This window comes from Denticeps clupeoides, chromosome 3, assembly GCF_900700375.1.
Source record: "Denticeps clupeoides chromosome 3, fDenClu1.1, whole genome shotgun sequence".
In the NCBI taxonomy this organism is placed as follows: Eukaryota; Metazoa; Chordata; class Actinopteri; order Clupeiformes; family Denticipitidae; genus Denticeps; species Denticeps clupeoides.
Window position 1 is genome coordinate 35,080,590 of NC_041709.1, and position 18,896 is coordinate 35,099,485.

General features: G+C 52.3%; 2 protein-coding genes across 4 annotated transcripts in view; one reads left to right on the top strand and one right to left on the bottom strand.

Moving 5' to 3' along the window:
- The window catches only part of LOC114785626 (apoptosis-stimulating of p53 protein 2-like), a 20,454-nt gene extending 11,050 nt beyond the window's left edge, over positions 1 to 9,404 (top strand). For 2 of the 3 annotated variants that reach the window (XM_028972055.1, XM_028972057.1), the window contains 15 exons: positions 547 to 623; positions 922 to 1,035; positions 1,126 to 1,279; positions 1,628 to 1,815; positions 3,108 to 3,272; positions 3,511 to 3,718; positions 3,796 to 3,897; positions 4,959 to 5,044; positions 5,131 to 5,497; positions 6,055 to 6,740; positions 7,194 to 7,331; positions 7,904 to 8,037; positions 8,130 to 8,296; positions 8,376 to 8,575; positions 8,668 to 9,404. In XM_028972055.1, coding sequence (XP_028827888.1) covers positions 547 to 623; positions 922 to 1,035; positions 1,126 to 1,279; positions 1,628 to 1,815; positions 3,108 to 3,272; positions 3,511 to 3,718; positions 3,796 to 3,897; positions 4,959 to 5,044; positions 5,131 to 5,497; positions 6,055 to 6,740; positions 7,194 to 7,331; positions 7,904 to 8,037; positions 8,130 to 8,296; positions 8,376 to 8,575; positions 8,668 to 8,709 — 2,828 coding nt within the window. In that variant the 3' untranslated portion in view covers positions 8,710 to 9,404. The remainder of the gene's footprint in view (positions 1 to 546; positions 624 to 921; positions 1,036 to 1,125; positions 1,280 to 1,627; positions 1,816 to 3,107; positions 3,273 to 3,510; positions 3,719 to 3,795; positions 3,898 to 4,958; positions 5,045 to 5,130; positions 5,498 to 6,054; positions 6,741 to 7,193; positions 7,332 to 7,903; positions 8,038 to 8,129; positions 8,297 to 8,375; positions 8,576 to 8,667) is intronic. The other variant, XM_028972056.1, reaches the window with a different exon arrangement.
- Positions 9,405 to 10,992: 1,588 nt separating this feature from the next.
- Positions 10,993 to 18,887, bottom strand: LOC114785708 (GTP-binding protein 2-like). Its single transcript, XM_028972232.1, has 12 exons — positions 18,615 to 18,887; positions 18,402 to 18,428; positions 18,129 to 18,313; positions 17,851 to 17,962; positions 16,193 to 16,390; positions 15,921 to 16,095; positions 13,976 to 14,195; positions 13,397 to 13,532; positions 13,249 to 13,307; positions 12,994 to 13,165; positions 12,736 to 12,900; positions 10,993 to 11,988 (listed from the first exon to the last, which is right to left on the bottom strand). Exons 1-12 carry the CDS (start codon positions 18,753 to 18,755, stop codon positions 11,779 to 11,781), a joined length of 1,800 nt encoding a protein of 599 aa, XP_028828065.1. The 5' UTR covers positions 18,756 to 18,887; the 3' UTR covers positions 10,993 to 11,778.
- Positions 18,888 to 18,896: the final 9 nt, after the last annotated feature.

The window sequence follows — 18,896 nt, forward strand, 5'->3', positions numbered from 1 at the left end:
CGTGTGCGTGCGTGTGTGCGTGTGTATATGCGTATGTGTGTATATGCGTGTGTGTGTGTATATGCGTGTGCATGTGTGTGTGTGTGTATATGCGTGTGTGTGTATATGTGTGTGTGTGTATATGCGTGTGTGCGTGTGTGCGTGTGTGTGTATATGTGTATATGCGTGGGCGTGCGTGTGTATATGCGTATGTGTGTATATGCGTGTGGTGTGTGTATATGCGTGTGCATGTGTGTGTGTGTGTGTATATGCGTATGTGTGTGTGTATATGCGTGTGTGTGTGTGCGTGCGTGTGTGTGTATATGCGTGTGTGTGTGTGTGTATGTGGTGTGTATATGCGTGTGCGTGCGTGTGTATATGCATGTGTGTGTGTGTATATGCGTGTGCGTGCGTGTGTGCGTGTGTATATGCGTATGTGTGTATATGCGTGTGTGTGTGTATATGCGTGTGCATGTGTGTGTGTGTGTGTATATGCGTGTGTGTGTATATGTGTGTGTGGTATATGCGTGTGCGTGTGTGCGTGTGTGTGTGTGTGTGCACGTGCAGCAGGGCAGAAGGCGGCTGAACAGGCTGTGAAGAGGAGCGGCATGAAGAACGGTGCTGACCGGTGGATGGAGAACGGGGTGAGGGGGCCTTTCATCCGCATTTAAAACACGCCAGTAAACCAGTTAAATATCGAATAAAAACCCCGATTACATCATCATCATCATCATCATCATCAGTTGCACACACACACATCCAGCGCTGCATCTTGGTTCCTCACATCTGGAGTAGAGGGAATTTATCATGAAAAATAGCTTTAATTGGAGGGGGTGGGGCTCATTGTGATGAATTCGTTGTAAACTCCGCCCTAATGTGTCACCGTTAGTCTGAGGATCAGCTTTTACCCACAATTCCTGAGCAGCACGGTGCGCGTTGCAGGTGGCTCCGCCCGCGGCCCCGCCCGCTACGAACGCCTCCCTGTCGGAGCTCCAGGAGATGGCGTCGCGGCAGCAGCAGCAGATTGACGCCCAGCAGCAGCTGCTGGCCTCCAAGGTAGAGGGATGCGCCGGGTCGTTGTTGTGTGTGTGTGTGTGTGTGTGTGTGTGTGCGCGAGTGTGTGTTCACCCCCGTTTCCGCCCCCAGGAGCAGCGCCTGCGGGTGCTGAAGCAGCAGCAGGGCGAGCAGGAGCGCCTGCGCCAGCTGAGGGAGAACGCGGAGAACCAGGAGAGCAAGCTCAGGCGCGTCCGGGCGCTGCGTGGCCAGGTGGAGCACAAGCGCCTCGGCAACGGAAAGCTGGGTGGGTGGAGTCACGGCTGTGCATTATGGGATGGGAGGTGTGACGCTGTTCAAACACCGTGGAGGAGGAGCTGAGAAGAAACATCAGGCCCATGGGAGGAAAGAGTAGAATGGGGATGAGGATGATGAACATCTGGCCGGTTCTAACTGGTTCCTACCCATTCGGAATGTAGGTGACCTTCTTACGGGTGACCTTGTCCTGGTTCTAACCAGCCTCCTGGTTCCAGCCCCTCCCCTTCCACTCTCTCTCTCTCTCTCTCTGGGCTCTGATGCTTGAGGAGATGATTATGGACCATGTGACCAGTAAAAGTCCACTCCATCTCACCATCTCTCCCGTTCTCTCTCCCAGTGGAGGAGATCGAGCAGATGACCGCCGTGTTCCAGCAGAAGCAGCGGGAGCTGGTGTCCGCCGTGTCGCGGGTGGAGGAGCTGAGCCGGCAGCTGGAGGTCCTGCGCGGCGGCAAGGGCGACGCCCCCCGCGAGCAGGGTCAGAGTTCACAGGGCGGCGACCTGGAGCGTCTCTACAGAGAGCTGCAGGTCATCCGGCGTCTTCTTCTCACTCTTTCAGCCGTCCCTCGTTCTGTGTTCTTCCGCGATGGGACGTCGATTCACTGAATAATCAGAACTGATGTCTCGTAGCGACTTACAATCAGTAGTTACAGGGACAGTCCCCACCTGGAGACACTCAGGGTTAAGCATCTTGCTCAGGGACACGATGGTAGTAAGTGGGGTTCGAACCTGGGTCTTCTGGTTCATAGTAAGTAGTTACAGGGACAGTCCCCACCTGGAGACACTTAGGGTTAAGTGTCTTGCTCAGGGACACGATGGTAGTAAGTGGGGTTCGAACCTGGGTCTTCTGGTTCATAGTAAGTAGTTACAGGGACAGTCCCCACCTGGAGACACTCAGGGTTAAGCGTCTTGCTGAGGGACACGATGGTAGTAAGTGGGGTTTGAACCTGGGTCTTTTGGTTCATAGTAAGTAGTTACAGGGACAGTCCCCACCTGGAGACACTCAGGGTTAAGCGTCTTGCTGAGGGACACGATGGTAGTAAGTGGGGTTTGAACCTGGGTCTTTTGGTTCATAGTAAGTAGTTACAGGGACAGTCCCCGCCTGGAGACACTCAGGGTTAAGCGTCTTGCTGAGGGACACGATGGTAGTAAGTGGGGTTCGAACCCGGGTCTTCTGGTTCATATGCGAGTGTGTTACCCGCTAGGGTTCGAACACCAGCACCGGCATTCACCAGATGCCCTTATCCAGGGCGACTTACAATCAGTAGTGACGGGGACTGTCCCCCTGGAGACTTCTTCTGGTTCATAGGTGATCAGTGGTTCCCAACCTGGGTTCCAGTTCTGGAGGAGCTCTGAGGTTAATTATCAACTCATAATCATATGATATTAGTAAACAAACTCCGTATGTTCCTGCACGCTATATAGACCTTTACTCTTGTACTCACCGTAACACACTCGCCTGTGAACCAGAAGACCCAGGTTCAAACCCCACTTACTACCATTGTGTCCCTGAGCAAGACACTTAACCCTGAGTGTCTCCAGGGGGGGACTGTCCCTGTAACTAATGATGGATAAGGCCTGTAAATATGAACAGTGCATGCGGGATGGAATTGGGGTCCCACATTATCTTGGACACAGGCAGATAAGGTTCTCTGAGTGTCTCCAGGGGGACTGTCCCAGTCACTAATGTCCCTTGCTGTGGATGAGGGAACTCCCTGAATTGAGACACACCCAGTGGAAGCTCCCTTTGCGATTGGATCATCGTTAATTCTAATTTCAGGTCTCGTCCTCGTCTGAAAGCCTTGTTTTTATTTGTCCAGCTGAGGAACAGGCTGAACCAGGAGCAGACCGTGCGTCTGCAGCAGCAGCGGGACACGCTCAACAAGCGCAACCTGGAGGCGGCGGCCATGGACAAGCGCATTGCGGAGCTGCGCGAGCGTCTCTGGAAGAAGAAGGCGGCCCTTCAGCAGAAGGAGAATCTGCCAGTGAGTCGTCGCCACGGCAACAGCGCCCGTCCAGATCCATCACGGCGCCGTCGCCGTGGTTTCCGCCCGGTGACACCGCAGCACAATGCAGCACCGGCTCAGTCCGATTCACAATCATTCTAAAACCATAAAAATTCTTCTATTTTTCCAGGTTGAACCGACATATTAATTTTTTCATTAATAAACTTTAACTGCCCCCCCCCCCCCCCCCCCCCCCCCCCCCCCCGTATGTCTCCAGCAGCCCTCGGAGGGGCAGCCGGCGCAGCATGCGGGTTCGCGGGTGGCGGCGGTGGGTCCGTACATCCAGCAGTCCTCTCCCGGACCCCCGGTACCCCCGCGACAGGAAGTGATCCTCAAAGCGCCCCACCCGGACGGCACCGCCACCCTCCCCCTGCCCAACGGCCCCGTCAAGAACCAGCCGAGGGCGCCCGCCAAACCTCACCCAGGTACCGGCAGAACACTGCCCCGCCCACATCCACACACCAACCCACGGCCACGCCCACAGGCTGACTCTCTCACGCAGGATTCACAAGCAAAGGAAAAAGCCCCGACTGGGAGTCCACCGGTCGCCATGGTTACTCCTCCACCCTGCCTCGCATGACCAGCCACCCTCCACGAAAGCCAGGTAACCATGGAGACACCGGTAACCTTAGTAACCCCTCCTGATCAATATTGTAGAGTTTGATTCCGAGAACGGAATGAGGAACGATGCTATGGAAGGCCAAGTGGACAAAAACCCGACCGTCTTTTTACACCGGCTGGCGCGAGCAAGCCGCCAGGGCCAACAATCTCCGGATCTTGATAAGTTGCGACAGGACGGCGTAAAAGATGCCGTTTTTTAAACAACAGAACGGCGTCCATGCGAAAGCACCGTAAAAAGCGCCGTTCTGAACACTCCGAACACTGCGTTACCCAGGACGCCGTAAAGACGCGGTTTACTTGTCTTCCAATGATCTCAGTCCTGTGTGCTTCAGTACCGCAGAACGTCAGACCAGACCAGTGAAGGACAGATGTCCTACGCTGCCGACGACGCACTCGTTTCACTCTCCTGAACATTCCAGAAATTGGTCAATAACGTTTATCGGCTTATCGCTTCAGCACCTAAAACCTTTGTTGACGGTCACGAGGTGGCACCTTCTGCCGTACGTTCTGCGCTACTGATTGTGTAAATGTGAACACTGTAATGCCTTTTGATGTTTACGTCTGATACGTGTGCGTACGGTGCTGGCCCCGCCCGGCCCCGCCCGCCTGTCAGTTATTAAACGCCAGTTTGGCCCCTGAGACATAACGTTTGCCGGCACCTGCAGCAGTGACAGACGCAGGATGGTCACGGGGGACACAAACTGGCACACTTATTGTGCGTATTAGTACTCATTTGAAGTGAAAGTGAAGTGATTGTCACTGTGATACACTGCAGCACAGCACACGGTGACACAACGAAACGTGTCCTCTGTATTTAACCATCACCCTTGGGTGATAGTCACCACAGGGTGGTAGTGGCCTAGCGGGTAACACACTCAGCTATGAACCAGAAGACCCAGGTTCAAACCCCACTTACTACCATCGTGTCCCTGAGCAGGACACTTAACCCTGAGTGTCTCCAGGGGGGGCCACTTCCTTAACCGCTAGGCCACCGCAATTCGTAATTGTACCGAAGTAAGTTGTGACGATGAATTTCTCCGACAGACCCTGAGGTCGAAGTGAAGCCGCCGCCGCCACCGCTCCCCCTGAGGAAAAACCAGAGCACCGAGGACCTCCTGAGGGACACGCAGGTACTGCACCTCCACAACGGCGCCCGCCGGGCGGCCGAGGCGTACACGCTGACGTTCGTTACAGCTGCCGCTCTGTCTCGTGCCAGGACGGGAAGAATAAGGTGCCGCCCCCGGTGCCCAGCAAGCCCAAACCGGCGCCGCCCGGCCAGGCCCCGTTCGGCAAGTTCCCCTTCAGCACGGGCACCTTCCCGGGCAAGGCCAAGCCCGTCCTGCCCCACCGCCAGCCGCTGTCCACCCACAGCCACACCCTGCCGATGCCCGCCAAGGCCGACGCGCCGCCCGCCGCCACCGTCCACCCCTTCAACCCCGACCCCGCGGTCGCCAAGGAGACGCCGCTGCCGCTCCCCAAACCGCAGACGGTGGCGGCCAGCTCCATCTACTCCATGTACACCCAGCAGAGCGGGTCCGGGAAGGGGGGTCAGGGTGGCACCCTGCCCCGCTCGCAACCCCGGGGTGGGTGCCCTCGGTGCCTTCGTCTAATAATGTTTTTGATTTATACATATAAACACACACATTAATACAATTCAAATTCAAACTTTATTTGTCACGTACAGTCGTACGCGGTATGATATGCGGTGAAATGCTTTAGCGACTCATACAGACCACAATAACCCAAATATTACAAGTATACAGCGAACCAATATGCAAATATTGCAAAAATGACCAAATATTACACTTTTACGTCTTTAACCTAAAGGGGCTATAAAATCTTTACTTGAAGCTGCTATATCTGTATAATACCCGCACAATTCCACACAACTTAAATATATTTCTTTTATGTGATGATTGATAGGAGATATTAATCTATATTGTCATAGAATATGATCTTTGATTTTTACTGCCATTACATGGTTGGGGCTCAAAAATACCAAAACAAACAAAAAAAGCTCTTCGGCGTATTGCAATTTTTTTTATTGTATTTTTAATGTTTGAGCTGCACTAGTAATTAATGATGTAAAGAATTATTCCGTCTGTGGTTGTTCATTGGCGGATTTTCTATCACTCCGCAGTCTATGGAAAGCCAGTCCTCCCTTCCCAGCAGCCCCTCGCCATGGACCATCCGGCTGCTGCGGAAACGGAGGTGGACCACGGCGCGACGGCCACGCCCGCGACGCCTGCCGAGTCTCAGGAAGCGGACAGGGTGCCCCGCCCCCTCAGCCCCACCAAGCTCCTCCCCTTCCTGTCCCAGCCGTTCCGCCACCAGAGCGACCTGGAGCTGGAGGCCCTGCGGAGGCGGCTGCACCACGCGCCGCGGCCGCTGAAGAAGCGCAGCTCCATCACGGAGCCCGAGGGCCCCGCCGGGCCCAACATCCAGAAGCTCCTCTACCAGAAAACCACGCTGGCCGCCATGGAGACCCCGGGCGAGCAGAGTCCCGCCGGGGGGGGCGGGGCGGCGGAGGACGTGGAGCGGAGCCTGGTGCGGGCCTCGCCCGTCATACCCGAGAGGGAGGAGGAGGACGAGGACGAGGATGAAGGTCTGCCGCCCCCTCCCCTCCCCCCACGCTCCCCCGGTGTGGACGACGCCTCCCTGGCACAGCTGCCCCTGCCACCTCCCCCGCCCGAGCAGGAGGACCACGAGTCGGACCCCTGCGCCCCAGAGTACCCGCCGTACCCCCCTCCGCCGTACCCCTCCGCCCCGCCCGAGGACAGCAGAATGGAGCCGCCGCTGGTCATGGGAGACGTCAGCCTGCCGCCAGTCAGTAGCGTAACCAACCAGTACAGCCAGTGTAGTCAGGGTCAAAGGTCAACCAGGATTAGATCATTCCAATAAAACAAAACAGCGCAGGTAGACGTGCCAACGTAATAACGGCCCTTTGGCCAACGGTGGCCTAGCGGTTAAGGAAGCGGCCCCGTAATCTGAAGGTTGCCGGTTCGAATCCAGATCCGCCAAGGTACCACTGAGCGAAGCACCGTCCCCACACGCTGCTCCCCGGGCGCCTGTCATGGCTGCCCACTGGTCACTCAGGGTGATGGTTCAATACATAGGACACATTTCATCGTGTCACTTCACTCTCGCATGAAAAGTAGTGCTTTAAATACGAGATTTTACCAAGTAACCTGATACGAGGCGGCGGTAGTTATTACAGGACGTGTACAGTTCGAGTGTTGCTGTGTGCTGATATAACCGGTTCTATCCTGCGCTGTGAAGGGGAAGAGGACCAACCTGCGGAAGAGCGGATCAGAGCGGATCAGCCACGGCATGCGAGTTCGCTTCAACCCGCTGGCCCTGCTGCTGGACGCCTCGCTGGAGGGGGAGTACGACCTGGTGCAGCGCATCATCTACGAGGTCATCACACACACGTACACACACATACACACACACACACACGCACACACATGCACACACACACATGCACACACATATACACACACACATACACACGTACACACACACGTACACGCACACACATGCACACACACATACACACACATATACACACACACATACACGCACACACATGCACACACACACATACACACACGTACACATACATACATACACACGTACACACATACATACACACATACACACAAACGTACACACATGTACACATACACACACGTACACACACACGTACACACATGCACACAAGTACAACCACACGTAGACGTACATACATACATACATACATACACACGTACACACATACACATGTACACGTACACACACATGCACACACATATACACACACATACACACATACACACACACACGTACACGCACACACACATACACTCGCGTGCTGCAACATCTACATCAACAAATGGAATAAAGAAGCTACTGAGGACATCGACACGTGATGGTGGTGACACATCCTGTATGTGTGTGTGTGTGTGTGTGTGTGTGTGTGTGTGTAGGTGGAGGACCCTAGTCTGCCCAACGATGAGGGAATCACCGCCCTGCACAACGCCGTGTGCGCCGGACACACGGAGATCGTCAAGTTCCTGGTGCAGTATGGCGTCAACGTCAACGCGGCCGACAGCGATGGCTGGTGGGTTTCTCAAGCTGCCTCTGTGTGGGCGGGGCTTGATGACAGCGCGCGCGCCTGAACTCTGCTTCCCTCTGTAACCCCGCCCCTCCCAGGACGCCGCTGCACTGCGCCGCCTCCTGCAACAACGTGCAGGCGTGCAAGTTCCTGGTGGAGTCGGGCGCGGCCGTGTTCGCCACCACCTACAGTGACATGCAGACCGCCGCAGACAAGTGCGAGGAGATGGAGGAGGGCTACGCCCAGTGCTCCCAGTTCCTCTACGGTCAGTGTGCCCGCCGCGTTCCCCGCGCGTTCGCACCTCACGGGCCGAACGCCGGACCCACGTTGTGTTTGGTGGACAGGCGTCCAGGAGAAGATGGGCGTCATGAACAGGGGCGTGGTCTACGCCCTCTGGGACTACGAGGCGGAGGACGGCGACGAGCTGGCCTTCTGGGAGGGCGACTGCATGACCGTTCTGCAGCGGGACGACCAGGACGAGGCGGGCTGGTGGTGGGCGCGGTGCGGTGACCACGAAGGGTACATCCCCCGGAACCTGCTGGGGGTGAGTTCAGCGCCAACGCCGCTGCCGTTTATTCATTATATCTTCTCCCGGTGCTGCATCCAGCCACACGTGTCCCGTGTTTCCTCCATCAGCTGTATCTCAGGATCAAGCCCCGGCAGAGGACTCTCGCCTAAACTCCCCGAGCGGCACAACCAGCCAACGGCCGCAGAAGGAGGCGGTCACGTGACTGGCAACCGGGTGGCGTCCGTCAGGCCACCTCCTGTGTCCCCAACACCATCAGCTGCCTCTTTTCTTCAGTGCAGGAGAAGCCATAACCAAAAAAACAGAAGCGCCTTCATTCCCACGGGGCTGTGGAGAATGTCCCCCCTGTCCCCCCGTCCCCGATCCCGGATTCGCCGCGCGTCAGCTCCAGGCCGGTCAAAATGCTTCAAATACCACAATCACAAAACCGCCAATGGTCATTGTCATTTAATGCCACCGAATGGCTAGAATCAGACACTGAAATAAAAAAAGATGATATTTTCATGTCATTTGTTCTTGACAGCTGTGGGAGTATGAAGCTGTTTTTCATTGGCACTGAAAGTGTAATAATTTTCATTTTTAATAATAAAAGGACACACGCGTTGTGTAGTCACGACAAGCCGAAATATGAGGTTTTGTACAAAACATCCGGTTTTTGAAATCTCGCAGCAGTGAAATTCTTTTGATGTCAATAAATGTTCTATTGTTATAATTTTCAACATTTCATATCAGCGCTATTCCACTGCCAGCTGCCAGAAGATTCCGCTTGCCTTCACGTTTTTGTGGCAATTTGACAAGCGCATTTTCATATTTCCATTCTGAGCAAAATAAAAATCCTTCCCATCGAGAAACGTGTCTTGATTTACGCCAACATGACATATAGAGGCAACATTTCACCGGAATTATTAGACCTTTAGAACCTCGGGTTTATTAGACGTTTGGAACCCTGTGTTTATTAGACGTTTAGAACCTCATGTTTATTAGACGTTTAGAACCTCATATTTATTAGACCTTTGTAACCTCGTGTTTATTACACGTTTGGAACCTCATGTTTATTAGACGTTTGGAACCTCATGTTTATTAGACGTTTGGAACCTCGTGTTTATTAGACGTTTGGAACCTCGTGTTTATTAGACGTTTAGAACCTCGTGTTTATTAGACCTTTGTAACCTCGTGTTTATTACACGTTTGGAACCTCATGTTTATTAGACGTTTGGAACCTCATGTTTATTAGACGTTTGGAACCTCGTGTTTATTAGACGTTTGGAACCTCGTGTTTATTAGACGTTTGGAACCGCGTGTTTATTAGACGTTTGGAACCTCGTGTTTATTAGACCTTTAGATCCTCGTGTTTATTAGACCTTTAGAACCTCATGTTTATTACACCTTTGGATCTTCGTGTTTATTAGACGTTTGGAACCTCATGTTTATTAGATGTTTGGAACCTCGTGTTTATTAGACGTTTGGAACCTCGTGTTTATTAGACGTTTGGAACCTCGTGTTTATTAGACGTTTGGAACCTCGTGTTTATTAGACGTTTGGAACCTCGTGTTTATTAGACGTTTGGAACCTCGTGTTTATTAGACCTTTAGATCCTCGTGTTTATTAGACCTTTAGAACCTCATGTTTATTACACCTTTGGATCTTCGTGTTTATTAGACGTTTGGAACCTCATGTTTATTAGATGTTTGGAACCTCGTGTTTATTAGACGTTTGGAACCTCGTGTTTATTAGACGTTTGGAACCTCTTGTTTATTAGACGTTTGGAACCTCGTGTTTATTAGACGTTTGGAACCTCATGTTTATTAGATGTTTGGAACCTCGTGTTTATTAGACGTTTGGAACCTCGTGTTTATTAGACGTTTGGAACCTCTTGTTTATTAGACGTTTGGAACCTCGTGTTTATTAGACGTTTGGAACCTCGTGTTTATTAGACGTTTGGAACCTCGTGTTTATTAGACCTTTGTAACCTCGTGTTTATTACACGTTTGGAACCTCATGTTTATTAGACGTTTGGAACCTCGTGTTTATTAGACGTTTGGAACCTCATGTTTATTAGACCTTTGGAACCTCGTGTTTATTAGACATTTGGAACCTCGTGTTTATTAGACGTTTGGAACCTCGTGTTTATTAGACCTTTAGATCCTCGTGTTTATTAGACGTTTGGAACCTCGTGTTTATTAGACCTTTAGATCCTCGTGTTTATTAGACGTTTGGAACCTCTTGTTTATTAGACGTTTGGAACCTCGTGTTTATTAGACGTTTGGAACCTCATGTTTATTAGACGTTTGGAACCTCTTGTTTATTAAACGTTTGGAACCTCGTGTTCATTAGACCTTTAGATCCTCGTGTTTATTAGACCTTTAGAACCTCGCTTTCCTGCGGTTCTACTGTTTCGCAGAAGTAGCGTGATACCAGCGAAGAGCAGGAAGCAGTTGAGAGTGGAACATTTTTATTAGAACACACACCTTTAAAGCGTTATAAGCTGTCGTTAGGGGGCTATAAGGACATCGGCACCACAGCATGCACACAAGGTCACCGCTGTTAGGCTTGAACAAGACGATTAAAGCGCACAGAGAACATATACAGAACACGCGGTTCTCCAGAGACCACACTCCTGACCCACAGGCGGGAACCAGCAGGTTCACGTTCGGTACATTCAACATCCTGTCAGTAGTCGCACAAAATACGAAGGCGGAGAACGGGAGAAGAGGAACGAGACGGGCCAGGCTGCCGCTCCAGATGCTGATGCTGCAACCGTCGTCGGGGGAAGGTTCTGGAAGGAACAGCTCAGAACAATCCTGCAGAATTCCACTTCTTCCAACATGAACCCCTTTAGTAACTAACATGTTAGTAACTTGTTTAATCAGTGCAAGAACAATTTTAATCTAATACTATGCAATTTCATATAGCAATTCAAATAAAAATGTCCTTCGGAGAGGTGCAGACAGAAGCCATACGGTGCAGTTTAGGGAAAGTGAAATGAAACTACAAAATAAAAACCGGAGTTTATTCATCGACAGAAATTCCGGAACAACGCGAGGCCGTGGACTCATTTTATGCGCCCGATGCATCGTGAAACCTGGTGCCGTAACCATGGTGACCCGATTCTGCACGCTGTTGCCGTGGCACCCGACACGTTGAGCAGACCTCAGCAGCAGACCATCCATCTTCTCCAGCTGACACACACACACACACACACACACACACACGTTGACATTTCAGTTGTTGTTGTTGTTGTTGTTGTTGTTGCTGGGCGGCTGTATATGCACGTGTGTGCGGTTCTGGTCGTGCGCCAGCAGCTGGGCTACATGGCCGATGCCCTTGGTCACCCCCTCCCTGAAGAGCAGCTTGGCCCCCACCCGCAGGTACTCCGGGTGCTTCATGAAGCGGAAGCGCACGACCGCCCGCTCGCCCGTCCGCAACTCCTCCTGCGGACAACAGCACGTTTACCAGTTACAGGGACAGTCCCCCCCTGGAGACACTCAGGGTTAAGTGTCCTGTTCAGGGACACGATGGTAGTAAGTGGGATTTGAACCTGGGTCTTCTGGTCCATAGGCGAGTGTGTTACCCACTAGGCTACTATCACCCTATAATATAGATTTATATAATTTATTGAAAATAGGCCAATTTGGATTGTACCATCATTACCATTCTAGATTTATATAATTATAATAATTTACATTTACAGCATTTATCAGACGTCCTTATCCAGAGTGACTTACAGTGAGTAGTCACAGGGACAGTCCCCCTGGAGACACTCAGGGTTAAGTGTCTTGCTCAGGGACACGATGGTAGTAAGTGGGGTTTGAACCTGGGTCTTCTGGTCCATAGGCGAGTGTGTTACCCACTAGGCTACTATCACCCTATAATATAGATTTATATAATTTATTGAAAATAGGCCAATTTGGATTGTACCATCATTACCATTCTAGATTTATATAATTATAATAATTTACATTTACAGCATTTATCAGACGTCCTTATCCAGAGTGACTTACAGTGAGTAGTCACAGGGACAGTCCCCCTGGAGACACTCAGGGTTAAGTGTCTTGCTCAGGGACACGATGGTAGTAAGTGGGGTTTGAACCTGGGTCTTCTGGTCCATAGGCGAGTGTGTTACCCACTAGCCTACTACCACCCTACTAACCAATGAACCGAGCTTCGGCGACACCCACCTTCCCGTGCAGGCACTCGACGGTGGCCGTCTGTCTCACGTTGCCCACGTGGACAGTGACCTGGAAACCGCGGCGGAACGTCTTCGCGTGGAACAGCAGGACGATGGACGCCTCGAACTGCCAGCAGATGGTGGGGTTCATCTTGGGGCTCACCATCACCATTCCCTTTTCAATTCACACACATCATCATCATCATCATCACGTTGTAAGAAACGAAACCGGCGGGAAACGACCAGTGAGGGTCCGGCGACCTCTGACCTTGCGCAGCAGCGCTCGGGGGAAGTTGCCCAGGGCCAGGGTGGCGGCCTGGCCGGCCCGGAGCACCCGGCAGGCGGAGCGGTTCCGCTGGATGCTGCACACCTTCAGCCGGAGGAAACGCCCATCGTCCGTCGGCCCCACCACCAGCCGCTCCCCTTCACGGCACACCCCGCTGGCGACAGAGAGCCACGTAGTACCGAGACGCGCCACCAGGGGACTCACGGGACACACACCGGCAGATATCTAACTGCTCACCTGTACAGGGTCCCGCCCACCACCGTCCCCACATCTGGCACGGTGTAGATCTCATCCACCTGCGCTGACAGGTCACGTCCATGAGAAGGTGTGTGTGGATGGACGTGTGTGTGTGAGTGTGTGTGAGTGTGTGTGTGTGGGGGGGTACCTGAAACTCGGTGAGCTGCTGCATGAGCTCCTCCTGCTCTTTACTGTTGCTGAGGGGCGGCAGGATGTTGAAGAAGACCTTCAGCAGGTCCAGGTTCTGCCCTGATACGCTGGACAGCAGGAAGATGGGAGTGACACTGGGAAGAGAGAGACGCGCACATGAGACATCCGGTGTCCCTCTTTGTTTCTGCTCAGGCGTTGATGCTCCTAACAGCCTTGATAAACGTCCACTATAAGAAACATTAAGCTGGGTGGTAGTGGCCCAGCGTGTTACACACTCCCCTATGAACCAGAAGACCCAGGTTCAAACCCCACTTACTACCATCGTGTCCCTGAGCAGGACACTTAACCCTGAGTGTCTCCAGGGGGACTGTCCCTGTAACTACTGATTGTAAGTCGCTCTGGATAAGGGCGTCTGGTAAAAGCTGTAAAATGTAAATTCATTCTGAGGTGCAAATTCCATCCTTATGCTAAATGTCACTGGTGCACCTTATTTGCACCGGGACGATGGGGAGACGTCATCCCATCACACTACGTCCATGTATAAAGCCGTTGGTGAGGAAATGGGACACGGTCGTACCTGCTGGTCTGAGTGAACTGCTGTGCCGCGGTGACGGCGTCGTCGCCGCTGGCCACCAGCAGGGGCACCTTGCCGCAGCCGGGCTGCTTCAGCAGCCGCTCCAGCTGGCGCACGGTCCGCTCCACGGCGCCGCGCACACACACGTCCACCTTACTGACCACGATGAAGATGGGCACCTTCAGCGCCATCGCCAGGCCCAGGTGCTCACGCGTGGTACCCGCTGCAGGGGGGACAGGAGAAAAGGACGTTCACGCGACTTCCTTCCAAGCCCCGGCGTTCAGGGACACCAACCTGAGAACATTTCTCTCCTGGGAAATATGGAGCACGTCACTAAAACCCCAGATCTGGGTCACCATGAGGTAGAACCAGAGGACCAGAAGAGGAGAACAGGCCCTCTCAGGAGGAATAAAGTAAAATTAACATTTCATTAAAAAAAATACAGATAGGATAGGTACTATAGGTTCGTGTTTATAGCTTCGACTAAAACAATAGAAATTGAGCCTGATTTACATCTCTACTCCACGTTGTGATGCTACAGTGCCCCCAGCTCACCAGGTGGCACCACTTAGCCGTTTTTCTGGTCTTTCCTTCGATGTAGCTGTGTGCTGTGTTGGTTTAACTGGGCGAGGACGGCTATTTTAGTAGTCTTTTCCCCCAACACCCCTCCTGGTTGCTGTAACCCTGTGTGATGCTACATATCCCACGATTACAGTTTGGGCCAATGTGCCACGTTTGTTCTTATTTGTTAAAAACCACATTTCTCACCCTGTCGTTCGGCTGTGCCTCCTTCTTCACCCGACGTGGCACTGCACACGTTAATGCTCTCGACTATCCGTTAGTGGGTAGGAAGTAGATTCCCCTCAATACAATACCTACACGTCCATCAACCCATCAGGAACGACCTTTCTCTACGGGGGAGAAATTCGAACGCTGACCTACGTTTCCGATCACCCTGACCTTGGCGGACAAGCATCTGAGCTCACTTTTAATTTCCATGTTCACGCGCAACAATGCCATGTCAGAGCAAGCGGCATATTTTCCACTGGACAAAGACCTTCTTTCAGAAAATGTCCCGAGGTCACGTTCAGCAGGCTTTTTGCTGAGGAACCAGAAAAAAAAAACGCTTTAAAACACTGACATGAGATCAGTTTGTTTGTCATGGGTGGTAGTAGCCTAGCGGGACACACTAGCGTTCGAACCCTGAGTGTCTCCAGGGGGGACTGTCCCTGTAACTACTGGGTGGTAGTAGCCTAGCGGGACACACTCGCCTGAGAACCAGAAGACCCAGGTTCAAATCCCACTTACTACCATCGTGTCCCTGAGCAAGACACTTAACCCTGAGTGTCTCCAGGGGGGACTGTCCCTGTAACTACTGGGTGGTAGTAGCCTAGCGGGACACACTCGCCTGAGAACCAGAAGACCCAGGTTCAAGCCCCACTTACTACCATCGTGTCCCTGAGCAAGACACTTAACCCTGAGTGTCTCCAGGGGGGACTGTCCCTGTAACTACTGGGTGGTAGTAGCCTAGCGGGCAACACACTCGCCTGTGAACCAGCAGACCCAGGTTCAAATCCCACTTACTACCATCGTGTCCCTGAGCAAGACACTTAACCCTGAGTGTCTCCAGGGGGGACTGTCCCTGTAACTACTGGGTGGTAGTAGCCTAGCGGGACACACTCGCCTGAGAACCAGAAGACCCAGGTTCAAACCCCACTTACTACTATCGTGTCCCTGAGCAGGACACTTAACCCTGAGTGTCTCCAGGGGGGACTGTCCCTGTAACTACTGGGTGGTAGTAGCCTAGCGGGCAACACACTCGCCTGTGAACCAGCAGACCCAGGTTCAAATCCCACTTACTACCATCGTGTCCCTGAGCAAGACACTTAACCCTGAGTGTCTCCAGGGGGTGAGTTCTCTGTGACATGAAAGAAGAGCTCCAGCTCACCAACGCCTGTGTTGGCGCCCACGACCAGCATGGCGAAGTCAGGGCAGTAGCTGGTGAGGCCGAAGATGGTGGTCTTCAGGTACTTGTGGTGTCCGGCGAGGTCGATGAAGGTGATCATTTTGGACGAGCTCTCACAGATCTCTTCAGCCGTACGGGAGTCGCTGTAGTTCACCACCTGGACCAAGGCCACATCCACCAACACGTTCCATCAAATAATAAACAGCAAGTAAACCTAAAGAAGGAAGGATTTCTCTCCTGTCCACACGTCGCACCTCTCCCTTGCTGTTGAAGCCCAGAATCTCAAAGCTGATGCTGGAGGTGCGTCCAGTCTGGATCTCGTGCAGATGCCGGAAGAGGTTGAGCCGCGCCCGACCTCGCCCGTTATCCAGCTCTCCCTGAGTGAGCACCCCCAGGAGCGTTGACTTCCCCGAGTCCACGTTACCCAGCACTGCCACACGCAGGTCCAAGAACTGGCAACATGAACACACTGTAAATATCACATCTATTCATGTGTTAACACCGAAATTTGATGCATAAGACATTCGGCTGAACCTATGGACACCACAAGGTGGCGATATAAATCTAAAGGTAATGACAATCCTATATTCAATAAATTATATAAAATCTATATTATATTATTATAAATCTAGAATGGTAATGATGGTACAATCTAAATTGGCCTATTTTCAATAAATTATATAAATATATATTATAGGGTGGTAGTAGCCTTGCGGGTAACACACTCGCCTATGAACCAGAAGACCCAGGTTCAAACCCCACTTACTACCATCATGTCCCTGAGCAGGACACTTAACCCTGAGTGTCTCCAGGGGGGGACTGTCCCTGTAACTACTGACTATGAACCAGAAGACCCAGGTTCAAACCCCACTTACTACCATCATGTCCCTGAGCAGGACACTTAACCCCTGAGTGTCTCCAGGGGGGGACTGTCCCTGTAACTACTTACTATGAACCAGAAGACCCAGGTTCAAACCCCACTTACTACCATCGTGTCCCTGAGCAGGACACTTAACCCTGAGTGTCTCCAGGGGGGGACTGTCCCTGTAACTACTGACTATGAACCAGAAGACCCAGGTTCAAACCCCACTTACTACCATCATGTCCCTGAGCAGGACACTTAACCCTGAGTGTCTCCAGGGGGGGACTGTCCCTGTAACTACTGACTATGAACCAGAAGACCCAGGTTCAAACCCCACTTACTACCATCATGTCCCTGAGCAGGACACTTAACCCTGAGTGTCTCCAGGGGGGGACTGTCCCTGTAACTACTGACTATGAACCAGAAGACCCAGGTTCAAACCCCACTTACTACCATCATGTCCCTGAGCAGGACACTTAACCCTGAGTGTCTCCAGGGGGGGACTGTCCCTGTAACTACTGACTATGAACCAGAAGACCCAGGTTCAAACCCCACTTACTACCATCGTGTCCCTGAGCAGGACACTTAACCCTGAGTGTCTCCAGGGGGGGGACTGTCCCTGTAACTACTGATTGTAAGTCGCTCTGGATAAGGGCGTTTGGTAAATGCCGTAAATGTAAATATTATTTTATTATAAATATATAATGGTAATGATGGTACAATCCAAATTGGCCTATATTCAATAAATGATATTAAATCTATATTATATTATAATCATTATATAATAGCAATATTTATATTTATTGTATTATATACACTACTATGTATTATATTCATTAATATAATCTACATTATATTATTATAAATCTATAACTATGATGACGGCTCCTATTCAGACCTTAAAATACAGATAGAAACAAATTTTAATAAATTTTTATTTTCACTTTGTGAAAAGGACATCACAGGCAAAACTACTCGAAAGAAGGAAAGAACGAATTGCATCACCACCGATAGGCACGTGTACCGCTTTTTTCCTCAGAATAATCTGACCTGTTGGTCATCTGGAACTTTCCGCACCAGGACCTCTGCGATTTTCCGGCAGCTTCTCTCGGAGTCGTAATCTACCTCCCTTTCTCTGAGAAGTGTGATGTCGGCCCCCACCCTGAGGACACACACACACACACACAGAAGTGCTGTGAATAAGTGACTGGGACAGAAGCGTGTGTTACGGTCACATGTCCCGTATCGTGACGCGGTGACCAGTGGTGCACTGTGACCAGAATCCTCGTCAGGCCAAAGGAATAACGGCATCTCGAAGCCGCCCGTACTTCTCAGCCATGCGCCTCAGGGTGCCGAGCGAGGCCCTCATGTCCCTGTCGCTCAGGCCCACCAGCAGGCCGTTGTCCTCCACGCCGATCTGGTACACGGCCTCGCCCCGCCCCTCCTGCAGGCGCCACTTCAGCTGCGTGGCCAGGTGCTCGAAGCGGTACTGCGTGGGGTTCACCAGCTTCAGCTGCCGGGCAGACGGAGAGAGATGCCGGTCAGGAGGAGCCCCACTGGCACACGTCACGTCGTTATGACGTCAGCAACGTAACAATCACCTTGTACTCTATGTTGCCCTCTTCTGCCTCGAATGAGAAGAGAGATGACGTCAGAACGCGAGGTATTGCACACACGCCGAATAAAACATATAAAGGACAGAATAAAGAGCGAAAGCGCAGAAACACACACGCACACACACACACACACACACACACACACACACACTGCAGGCATCACGCGCCCCTGCAGTCCGCAGGAAAATGGCTGATCACCTCCGGGGGTAAAAACGGCGGCGGCGGCGCGTCCTTCCGCCTCCTGCCCCTCCGCCGCCGGCCCCGCTTGCCCCGCCGGGCGCGGGATCTCCTGCCTCGGCCCGCGGCGCAGGGCCCGCGGTCGGAAACCGGCGCGTCCATCCGCACCGTCGGGATTCTGCAGGCTGCGGGTCGCGGGGCGGGGCCTGGCAGGCAGGGGCGGGGCCCGGCCGCCACGTCATCACGCAACGTCAGGCAGAGCGGCGGGAATTCGCTCGATTTGAATTATTTTAATGCACGAAC

Coding starts and splice junctions, on each gene's coding strand:
- LOC114785708 (XM_028972232.1), bottom strand. CDS start 18,755: ATGGACGCGCCGGTTTCCGACCGCGGGCCCTGCGCCGCGGGCCGAGGC. Junction 18,314..18,401: donor AGGGCAACATAGAGTACAAG/GTGATTGTTACG, acceptor TCTGCCCGGCAG/CTGAAGCTGGTGAACCCCAC. Junction 13,308..13,396: donor AGCAGCTCACCGAGTTTCAG/GTACCCCCCCAC, acceptor CTGTCAGCGCAG/GTGGATGAGATCTACACCGT.